The sequence below is a fragment of the Nesoenas mayeri genome (assembly GCF_963082525.1).
Source record: "Nesoenas mayeri genome assembly, chromosome: 10".
Classification (NCBI taxonomy): Eukaryota; Metazoa; Chordata; class Aves; order Columbiformes; family Columbidae; genus Nesoenas; species Nesoenas mayeri.
In genome coordinates this window covers 260,461-272,579 of record NC_137560.1, presented here as the reverse complement: position 1 = coordinate 272,579, position 12,119 = coordinate 260,461, and the positions used below count along the sequence as shown (strand labels likewise).

The window sequence follows — 12,119 nt, the reverse complement described above, 5'->3', positions numbered from 1 at the left end:
CCTCATGGCAAGGAAGACATTGAGGTGCTGGAGAGAGTTCAGAGGAGGGTGACAAGGCTGGTGAAGGGTCTGGAGCACCAGTCTTATGAGGAGCGGTTGAGGGAGCTGGGGCTGTTCACCCTTGAGAACAGAAGGCCGAGGGGAGACATTGTCGCTGTCTACAGCTGCCTGAAAGGAGGTTTTATCATGGAGGGTGTTGGTCTCTTGTCCCACGTAACAAGTGATCGGACAAGAGGAAATGGCCTCAAGTTGCACACGAGGAGGTTTAGATTGGATATTAGGAAAAAATTCTTCAGGGAAAGGGTTTTCAAGTAACAGAACAGACTGCCCAGTGAGATTGTGGAGTCGCCATCACTGAAGGTGTTTAAAACACAGATAGATGGGGCTCTTAGGGACATGGTTCAGTGCCAGAATTAGGTTATGGTTGGACTCCATGATCCTAATGGTCTCTTCCAACCACAATTATTCTATGATTCCATGATACGTCATTTTTGCTATTTTCTTTCTCAGAGGACCTTGCAGCCTCCCTGAGAGCCAGGACTTTTCTGAGGTGTTTGGCAGATGTCTCACGGTCACACCAGCCAGTTCCACCAGCACCTGTCTGTCCCTTCCCAGACCAAAACTTTTCTCCATATCCCAACCTTCCAGGTGAGTTTCTGGGACACAGCAAATGCTGTGCTGGTCTTCTGGGCTGGTTCAGAGAGAGCAGCTTGTCAACATGTTGATGGGCTCTCTGCGCACCTCAAAGCTTTCCTGACCATTTTTATGAATGCTCCAATTGCACCCAAACTTTCTGGTCCTTGAACTGTAGATGAGGGGATTGAGCATGGATGTGGGGATGTTGGAGAAAAAAGGCTTTGTCAAACTGTCTTGCGAGGGCTGTTCTGGGCATCCCACAGTAGAGGATGAGGGTGCTGTAGAAACCAGTGGCACGGGTGAGGTGAGAGGTACAGGAGGAGAAGTCCTTGTGCCTGTCTACACTGGGGTAGAGCAGTGATGCATTCATGGGATGTCCATGTGAAAAGGAAGGGGACAAATGGCTGCAAGATACAAAATGCCTTCCAGCCAGTTCTTTACCCATCGCAGATACACCATTCAGGCCGTGAACTGCCACTTCTCCAGGAGATGCTGTGGGATACGGTGTCAAAGGCTTTACTGCAGTCTAAGGACACAACACCCACAGCCCGTGTGGTGGATTCACTCCCCACGACAGACTTTCCCTCATCTGCTCAGCTGGTCACCTTGTCACAGAAGGAGATCAGGCTGATCAAGTAGGACCTGCATTTCATCAAGCCATGCTGATTGGGCCCGATTGCTCGTCTGTGTGTGTGACCTCACAGTCCTTTCCCAGCCATGTTCCTGCTGTTGGCCAATCCCCTGCAGAGGCAGAAGTGACCTCACAGTGCCCTCCACACCCATTGGCTTCCTACTGGACTATGAGTTCCTGTGACACAAGTGACCAGACGACATCGTACCCACCATCACCCTCCTTGTGGTCCAGTGTGTGAGCAGATCAAACTGAGCTGCTTTCATCAAATGTACCTGATAGATTTCCTATCAAGGGTTTGAGTGAAGAAACGCTCCTCAGAGGAGCTGCTGTATTTACTCTGGAGCATTTTCTATCTCCAAGGAAAAGATTAATGGGATCCTACAATAACACAGGTTGGAAGAGACCCCCAAACACCATCTCTGTCCCACTGACCTTTATGGCACCCCAAGGAACAGCTGATGGCATTTGTGCTCACTTGGGTTCATCTCACCACATGCACACGCTGGACATGCACTTGATGTGTGTGTTTACAACTCATCTGCACAATTAAAACATGGACTTTTGACCTAGTATTTCATAGAGTCATGGAATGTCCTGAATTGGAAAGGATTCAGAAGGATCTTCAAGTCCAACTCCTGTCCCTGCACAGGACACCCCACAGGTCACCCCGTGTGTCTGAGGACGTTGTCCAGTCTCTTCTTGAACACTGTCAGGCTGGGGCCGTGACACCTCCCTGGGGAGCCTGTTCAGTGTCCAGCACCTCTGGGTGAAGAACCTTTTCCTCATGTCCAACTGACCCTCCCCTGGCACATCTTCTGCCATTCCCTTGGGTTCTGTCATTGGTCACCAGAGAGAAGAGATCAATACCTACTGTTCCTTGTCCCCTTGTGAGGAAGCTGTAGCCACCATCAGGTCTCCTTTGAGTCTTTTCTTCAGTTCTGATGCTCAGAAACCCCTTGGTTTGCTTTCTGCAGCAGAAAGGAGAAGCCATGACCTTCAAGCAATGGGATTCTGTCCCTCACACACGGCTCAGGGCTCTTCCTGGGACCGTGGGATGTGGGTGTGCAAGGCCCAGAGAAGGACAACACTGGGACAACAGCTTCCAGCTTCCCCAAGGGGCTGCAAGGAGGCAGCGAGGCCCCAGTGCCATGAGGACAACGTGTCTTCTCCTGGGCCTCAGTGGCAGAGACAACTTCCATGGCCAAGGGGACAGAGACCTGGGTTCCGTGGGTCCCTTCCAGCCTTACAGCACCCTTTGCCATCTCCACCACAGGCTGTTCTACACGGTCCTACCTCTACCCCTCTTTCCCTGCAGGCTGCAGACACCCATCTCGCTTCCCTACCTGCTCTCAGCCCAGCATTTCTGCACCTTCACTGGTGTGTCTTCACCCTCACCGGCTACTCTTTGGCACGCAAACCATGGGCTGATCCAGCTCCCTCTGGGTGACCTCTTGCCCCACAGCACTGCCCTTCCAGTGACATTTCTTACTCCTCATATCCTGTCCCCTTCACAGCCACATGAATCTGACTGGATTATGAGTGTTTGGGACGCAACTGACCTCAAAACACCGTACCCCTCCATCATCCGCCGTATGGCCCAGGACCTGACCGAATAAGAGTAACCTAGTTTTATTAAATTAAACAAATATATTTCCTTCTAAATATTTGAGTGGAGAAACTTTCTTTGCAGTAACTGTTACTTTTTAATTTCACATCATTTACTTCTGCTGTTCTGCCTTTTTTTTTTTTTCTTCAGATTTTATGTTCAAAAACATGTCGAGGGGAAAGATCCATTGGATCATAGAGTCGGTCAGGTTTGAAGAGAGCCCTGAACATCTTCTTGCTTCACTCTCCTTCTCGAAGCAGGGTGACCAGGTGATGTTTTTCGAGGTCTCCACTCAGCTTTGCATCATCTCCATCACATCACAGAAGGGACAATAAAGACCTTCAGCAGTTTTGGCCCAAATGCTGATCACTGGTGGATGACACAGGTAACTGCACAGAGGACACTGCATCACAGATGATATTTGGGCTTGATGTTTCAGTCAACTTCTCACCAAGCATGCAGTTCTTCAGCCCAGACAGCACCAATCCGTCAATAAGGACACCACAAGAGACCATGTCCAAGGCCTGGCACAATTTCACACACAACATGCCTGTCTCTCCCCATCCCATTTTGATTCACAAGTCTCTTTCTTGTCCTTCAAGTGCCTGCAGATGGCTGCAGGAGGACTTGTCCCATCGCCTTCCCAGGGACAGAGACAAGCTGAACAGCCTGTGATTCTCCCCATTCTCCTTCCTGCCTTTCTTGAAGATGGATTTGATGGATGCCAGGACCTCCTCGATTGCACTGTCATTTTGAAAACACAATCCAGAATCACAGGGCAACTGAGGTGAATCTCACTGGGTCAGTGGGGTTTGTTCCCAGAGTCACACACACAAATGTCAGGGTTGTGCCCGGCATCCATAACTGAGTTGGCTTTGTGGACTTTCATCTGAGGTAGAATCATAGAATCATAGAATACTCTGATTGGAAGAGACCCTTGGGATCATTGAGTCCAACCATAACCCAGCTCTCACACTAAACCATGTCCCTGAGAACCTCGTCTAAGCCCCTTTTAAAGCCCTCCAGGGATGGTGACTCCACCCCACCGCCCTGGGCATCCTGTTCCAATGCCTGACAATGCTTTCTGGGAAATATTTTTTTCCTAATATCCAATCTAAACCTCCTCTGGTGCAACTTGAGGCTATTTCCTCTTGTCCTATCACTTGCTACTTGGGAGAAGAGACCAACACCCTCCATGTTCCAACCTCCTTTCAGGCACTTGTGGACAGTGAGAAGGTCTCCCCTCAGCCTCCTGTTCTCCAGGCTGAACAGCCCCAGCTCCCTCAACCGCTCCTCACCACGCTTGTGCTCCAGACACTGAACAGTTTTGTCACCTCCTCTGCAATCTCTCTAGTGCCTCACTGTCCTTCTCAAGATGAGGGACCCAAAACTGAACACAGGATTTGAGGTGCAGCCACACTAGTGCTCAGTGCAACGGCAAAATCACTTCTCTAGTCCTGCTGGTCACACCATTCCTGATACAAGCCAGGATGCTGTTGGTCTTTTTGGCCACCTGAGAACATGTTGGCTCCTGTTCAGCCACTGTCAGTCAATACCCACGGATTCCTTTCCACCAGGCAGCTTTCCAGACACTCTTCCCTGAGCCTGTAGCGTTCATAGAGTTGTTGTGACCAAAGTGCAGGACCCAGCACTTGGCCTTGTTAAACCTCAGACAATAGGCCTCAGCCCATGATCCAGCAGGTCCAGATCCATAGGTATGGCCACCTTCATGTCCCACGTCATGTGGAATGGACATGGGGACCTCAGTTCAAGGCAGCACATCCTAGTGCTGCATTCAGGCCTTCAGGGAACCTGCAGGAACAGCTGATGGTGTTTGTACTGAGTCGGGTTCATCTTATGTACATTAAATGCATGATCCTATCTCATTCATACAGTGGAAACATTGGCTTCTGACTTAGTCATTCAGTGTCCTTGTGCTGAGGGATGAACAACCTCTCTCAGGTGGGGTGAAGGGCCAGTGCAGGAAAAAGTGGTTATGAGGGGCTGGTCTGTGGTGACTGTGCTGGGCCAGTTTCCCCAGGCTGTCCCATGAACATGGGCACACAGCAGCCCCTGCTCTGCTGGTGCTTCAGGGCTCTCCCAGGAGGCCTGGCTGGGAGAGGACACTGCCGTGTGCCAGCCCTGCACACTCACACACTTCAGCCCTTCACTGGTATTTTCTTCTCTGGGACATTTGCCAGTTCAGCCCTCCCACCCCCTCCTGAATTGTGCCACCCCCCTGCCCTCTCCCCAGCTGAGCCCAGCAGAGCAGCCACACTGGAACTGGAACTGGTCCCACAGCAGTGGGGACCAGTGAGAATGAAGGACAGTGAGAATGTTCATCCAGCCAGCAAGCTGAGTGGGTCTCCAGCACAGGCAGCTTGCAGATGCAGGTCCAGACTGGCTCCCCAGGACAGCATGAGACATTTGGCCTAGAGGATCCTCAGGAAGGTCCTGCAGCCACAGTGCCAGGGCCACCTGCCCCAAGCTGCCACCTGCAGCAAAGGGTTTCTCTTTCCATGTCTTTTCTGCACACATACAGTGCCCCACTCTTCTCCTGGAATATCCCGTCTCCCCACTGAGCCCTTTCTCAAGAGACCTGAGCTATGCTGACCTGGCCAGCTGTTCCTGCACCCCCTTCCCATGCTCCACACAGCTTCGACCTGGCGGTGCTGCTCTGCAGAGCAAGTGGGCTGTGGTGCCCAGGGCCATGGGGTGAGTCCGCAGGCTCATGCTGGTCAGGGTGGGAGGAAGACCCAGCTCAGGGTGGCTCCTGCTCACTCCCCCTCAGCACACAGACATGGCTCCTGCAGCCCCAGAGATCCCAGAGAGAGGATTCTGGGCAAACAACTCAGTGCGGGGCCCTTTATTTCATTTGTACACACAGAGAGTAGAGCTCCTTATTTAGAAAAAGACAACGGGTCACACCAGACATGTAGATACAGACATAGATACAAGATGAAAAATAATTTTGCTTGTGGGTAGCATTAATACAACAAAGAATACCTAAAACCAAAGAAAAAAAAAAACCAACGTACAGAACCTAGGTTGAACTAGTAATGCATAATATTACAAGTGACATGCAGAAGCAGGAGTTCACTTCATTACTGCTTTTGAAAAGTGAACAGTCATCACTTTCCTTATAGACTCATTGAGTTCCCTGTTCCTCATGCTGTAGATGAGGGGGTTCACTGCTGGAGGCACCACCGAGTACAGAACAGACACCACCAGGTCCAGGGATGGGGAGGAGATGGATGAGGGTTTCAGGTAGGCAAACATGGCAGTGCTGACGAACAGAGAGACCACAGCCAGGTGAGGGAGGCAGGTGGAAAAGGCTTTGTGCCGTCCCTGCTCAGAGGGGATCCTCAGCACGGCCCTCAAGATCTGCACATAGGACACCACAATGAACACAAAACAGCCAAATCCTATTAAGAGAGTAAACACAATAAGTCCAGGTTCCCTGAGGTAAGAGTGTGAGCAGGAGAGCTTGAGGATCTGGGGGATTTCACAGAAGAACTGGCCCAGGGCATTGCCCTTGCACAGGGGCAGTGAAAATGTATTGGCCGTGTGCAGCAGAGCATTGAGAAACCCAGTGGCCCAAGCAGCTGCTGCCATGTGGACACAAGCTCTGCTGCCCAGGAGGGTCCCATAGTGCAGGGGTTTGCAGATGGCAACGTAGCGGTTGTAAGACATGACTGTGAGCATACAATATTCTGCTACTATCAAGAATGCAAATGAAAAGAGCTGTGCAGCACAACCTGAGTATGATATGGCCCTGGTATCCCACAGAGAGCTGGCCATGGACTTGGGGACAGTGATGGAGAAGGAGCCCAGGTCAAGGAGGGCGAGGGTGAGCAGGAAGAAGTATATGGGGGTGTGCAGGGGCTGGTCTCAGGCTATGGTGGTGCTGATGAGGCCGTTGCCCAGGAGTGCAGCCAGGTAGATGCCCAGGAAGAGCCAGAAGTGCAAGAGCTGCAGCTCCTGTGTGTCTGTGAATGGCAGCAGATGGAACTGGGTGATGGAGCTGCTGTTGGACATCGGCTGCCTGTGGGCATGAGGACCTGTGCAAGGAGGAAAGACAGTGACAAGTTAGGGGAGAATTCTCTGAGGAAATTGTTATAAATGAAGATGAGTTTTTGAGCCAATCAATTAATTTTATTAAGCTAGCGAATTTAAAGCAAGCGGTAATTAGGCAAAACGGCGCTGGGTGACCGAGGGAACTCGGTTCCGCCAACAGGCACACACTCTACTCTTCGTAGGTGCTTATATAAGTTATACACGTGTTCACGCATTGGTTGATGCTGTTCGCGGGCATCCAGCAGCTCTCAGATTGGTGGAAGATGTTGCTGTGGAAGAAGTTGCTGTGGAAGATATTGCTGTGGAAGATGTTGCTGTGGAAGATGTTGCCTTTTGAGAAACCGGACACCGCTGGTTTTCTGGCTTTGAGAAGCTGAGTCACTGACGGGGTGCTTGTCCTATTTGACCTTGCAGCCTTATCCAAGCATTCAGGCCTTGGTTTAACTGCCACTACAAATTTCTACAAAACATAATCAAACTTGCACAAGCGCAGTTACTGCTTACAACAATATGCATAATATAATTGAGTTCTACTCGATTTGTTCAACAATAACAATTTTGACCATTACTTATTACAATTCCACCCTTTCCTTTTACCCATTTATTTGTTGATCAAATCGAGTTACCGCTTCTCGGGCTAGTAAGGTTATTTCGGCTTCTTCATCAGTACCATGTTTCTGTAGCAGCATAAGGTGTACCTGCTCTACACAGCTTTTAATTAGTCCAATATGTCGATTTAGGATACAGGCTCCAAAGGTTAGGGTAAGTAATAATATTATTAAGGGTCCAGCTATTGTCCATAGCAATGTAGTTAGCCACGGGAATTGCCTAACCCAAGATTCATACCATCCTTGGGCAGCTTCTCTTTCCTTTCTTCTCTGTTCCAGTTTTTCCCTTAATTTTGCCATCGAATCTCGGACTACTCCTGTGTGATCTGCATAAAAACAACACTCTTCCTTTAAGGCTGCACATAGCCCCCCTTTTTGTAAGAAAAGGAGATCCATTCCTCTTCTATTTTGTAACACCACTTCAGATAGTGAGGTTAGAGATCTGTCTAAGGCGGTTATGGAGTTTTCAGTTCTCTCTAAGTCCTCATCTATCACAGCCTTCAAGGAATTGAATCCTTGATTCTGTTGTACGAGTGAAGCTATTCCTGTTCCTGCTCCGGTTGCCCCTAACCCTAGCAACGTGGCTATGGTAATAGCTGTAATGGGTTCTCTCTTGATCCGATGGAGCCCTGTATCCCAAATATCATTCATCACATCTTCTGAATGATATAATATCTTTGGAATAATGACAACTGACATGCAATACTCTCGGGAACTGTTTAACACTTTTAAAGACACACATGGAGTAAGTCCCGTCCTGGAACATATCCATTTTGTTCCATTTGGGGAAATAATATATCCTGTGGTTTCATTAAGGCTCGGTATGATATTCCCACAAAGTGACCTCTTGGAATTTGGTACTTTACCTATACAAGTCCCTATCCCAGTTACATGTTGCATAGTTATCCCTCTTTTCTGCTTTTCCCAAAGACACTGAACGGGTGCAGACTCATTGCTTATGGTATACAGACGATTATCCCATATAGCTTCATAAAAGGGTGGAATAACGTTATAACGTTATTAACGTTATAACACAACCAGCAACTATTGGTTAAGTTGGGTTGAATATGGTTTAGGGTTTGATAAGTAGCTCGGATAATTTCCCATAAAGGATTTAAAGATTCCGGGGCTTCAGTATTTAGAGATTTCAAGGTTTCAGTGACAGTTTCCTCTCTTACTATTATATTCTCTTTTTCTACTGTCTTTGTTTCCCTACCTAGAGGGGGAGGGGATTTTACTACTGGATTGGGACCTATTGCTCGAAGGGTCGGTTTAACTTCTTCCTTCTTTATGATAAACATGCCTCCTCTGTCCTCACCCGGTTCATAATACCGCATTCCCCAGGTTTTCCCAACAAGCCATCCACCATGTTCAAGGTCTGTTACGTTAAGGAATATATATTCACGGTTGCCATCCTTCTCTTGCTTGTTTTTCTTGCAAGCATGACGGTGGCACCGACTTCTGGTTCCCGTAGGGGGAATGCACCCTGCAGGTCCCCACCCAACCTTTAAAAACTTATCAGTATTTGCCGGAGGAATTGGCCAGTTTGAGGCAATCGTTTCACACCCCCAGTAAGCGCAGTAATAGTGTCCTGGGGTATTACAATACGAGGGCCCTGTGCTGGGACACATGTGAAACCCCACTTTGTTAAGGCATGGCTTAACCTGAACTAATTGGCATAAGGCTGGAGTAAAAGAGGGTGACCCTGATGTGGTCTATTGTTGTATGATCATTTGGCCTTCCCACCGATAGAGGGTCCATTTAAAAGGTTGGTGGGAACTCCCCTGGTCTATTGCTATTATTGCCGGTAAGGTAAAGAGGATTAGGGAGAGCGACCCAGCCCCTGGTCGGCTGGAAATCAGCCAGTAGAAGTTCATTTTGTTGAGGGTTGTTTTGCTTAACGGAGTTGCTTTATTTCAGAAGTTTTCAGAGGCACTTGCCAATCCCCACAAGGATACCCCTCTGCCTTGCCCTAGGCCTATTCTGTCGCTTCAGAATAGCTGGGTAAGTTATCTTCTCGGCAGCAGTTGTAGTCTTCAGGGAACTGCCTCCTGAATCCTCTCCTTGTTCTTTCACAACCCATTTTTCGGTATTCAATCCAATAGGGCTATTTTGAATACCAGGTCTTGGCCACTGTCCCGAATCCTCACAGGGTCTGGAACACTCCCGCTTCTTACACTTCCTCTTGGTTATTTCCTAAATGTCTCGACTTACGGGTCATACAGAAAGTACTGAATATTTTTACTACACTCTATGTTCTTAACTATAAGTTCCTCTCCTAACTGTGCAACAGTTTCGTACCAATCTCTTCTATAATGTCCGTATCTAGGCCAATTTTCCCGTCCAGTAATTCTTAATATTTCCACAGTATTTATGGTTTTTCCCAAACACTCATTACACCATCGTTCAACATAAGGAAACTTTTCCCACTGCTATATCCCACACCCGCTACACACACGACATACCCAAGGATTACATTGTTTGCATACAGGACACGCGATATGTGACTTCCGCAATTCCTTACAGTTGTCCATAAGAAGCTTAGTATCTACGGCTATTCGTCACGTGTCTGTTTCCTCCTGAAGGTCAACTTTAACTTGTCCAGGTTCCCGGTGACTTCCCAGTCTGTATGTAGGATAGGACCTTTTACTCGGCTAGCGTGTGTCCATCCTCTTTCTGCGGTGCGGACTGCGGTATCTGTGGTGAGTAAAACAAGGAAAGGTCCCTCCCAGCGAGGGGTTAACGACGATTCCTTCCATGTTTTTACGAGTACTTGATCTCCCGGTTTAATTCTATGTATTGCTATATCTAAAGGTGGTCTTTGAACCACCAGGCCTCGCTTTAACAGTTCTTGCCTCCTTTTCATGAGCTCTATGAGTTATTCTTGTAACATCTTTTCTTCCACTTTAGGGTGTTCTATTGGTTTCTCTAAATCATAGGGCACTCCATATAACATTTCAAAGGAGGAAAGTCCTGTATCAGCCCTTGGTTGTGTTCTTATCTTCAAGAGGGCTAAGGGGAGGCACTACACCCAGCTCATTTTGGTCTCTATCATTAATTTGGTCAGGTGTTTTTTAATTTCTCCGTTCATTCTTTCAGCTTTCCCTGAACTCTGGGGGTATCAAGGAGTGTGATACTCCCATTTGGTTCCCAGAGCTTCTAACGTTTCTCTAATTATTTTGGAAGTAAAATGGGGCCCTCTGTCCGAATCGATAACTGACATGATCCTATATCTAGGTATGATATGCTCTAATAATATTTTTACTACCGTCCTTGCAGTGGTCCGAGCTACCGGAAAGGCTTCAACAAAGTGAGTTAGGTGATCTACCAAAACTAGGTGATACTTATATCTGCCTACCTTCGGTAACTCCGTAAAGTCTACCTGAATCCTTTCGAATGGCTTCTTGGCTAGTTGCCTCCCCCCAGGGACTCTTTCTCTAAGGCGCTGTTTATTTATCCTTTGACATGTTAAACATTCTCCGACGATTCTTTTTGCTAGATCATACACCCCCAGGGTCATATATTTATTAGCGAATTGGTCTACCAGAGCCTGTACTCCCCAATGGGTTTGCCTATGAAACTCTCTCAAAACTCACCAAGCTACTCCTCTTGGGAGCATTTCCCTCTCATCAGGTAGCCACCACTTCTCTTCCCGTTCAACTATTCCCATTTGTTCCAATTTCTCCTTTTCCTGATTTGTAAATCTCATAGCATACTTAGTTTGTACAGAGTCCTGTTCAACTGCTTTTATTACCAGTAACGCAGCTTTCTTAGCTTCCTCATCTGCTAAATTATTCCCTCTTATTTGTGTGGAGGTTCCCTTCCGATGGCCCTTTACATAAACTACCGCGATTTATTTGGGCCCTCTTAATGCCTCCAGAGTTTGCTTTATCAAGGTCTCATGTATTAATCCTTTACCCTGAGAATTCATTAAGCCCCTTTCTTCCCATATTTTTCCAAATGTGTGCACTACCCCGAATGCATATTTAGAATCCATAAATATCGTTCCTCTCCGATTTTTCAATAATTGTAATGCTCTTAGTACTGCAAACAGCTCACAAGCCTGCGCCGACCATCCTGAGCTAAGGGGACCCGACTCCTTAGTTGTCCAGCTGTTTCCATCTATTATGGCGTATCCTGATTTCCTTTTTCCGTCCACCACCCGCGATGATCCATCTACAATTTTTTCTCCACATAGCAACTCCTCTTCCTCTAAATCCTCCCTTATCTTGGTTTGATATTCTATTACCCTGGTATAGTCATGGGAAAGGGGTTCGCTCGGTTCTCCATACAGAAATTGAGCTGGATTCTGCAATATAGTAGTTTCAAGCTCTAACTTGTGAGAGTGCAACAGGATTCCTTCATGTTTCAGTAACGTAGCATCTGTAATCCATTTATCAGCTTTCTGCCGTAATACTCCTCATATATTATGAGGTGTGTATACCTTTAATTTTCCTCCCATAGTTATTTTCCCGACTTCTTCGACTAAGAGGGCAGTAGCAACTATGGCCTGTAAACAAGTAGGCCAGCTGCGACTAACTGGATCTAATAATTTGGA

The 12,119-nt window shown here is 47.7% G+C and overlaps 1 protein-coding gene across 1 annotated transcript; it reads right to left on the bottom strand.

The window, feature by feature from the left end:
- Nucleotides 1–5,670: 5,670 nt before the first annotated feature.
- Nucleotides 5,671–6,569, bottom strand: LOC308044014 (olfactory receptor 14J1-like; the record flags this gene model as incomplete). Its single annotated transcript, XM_080350456.1, has 1 exon — nucleotides 5,671–6,569. One exon carries the CDS (start codon nucleotides 6,567–6,569, stop codon nucleotides 5,973–5,975), a length of 597 nt encoding a protein of 198 aa, XP_080206582.1. The 3' UTR covers nucleotides 5,671–5,972.
- Nucleotides 6,570–12,119: the final 5,550 nt, after the last annotated feature.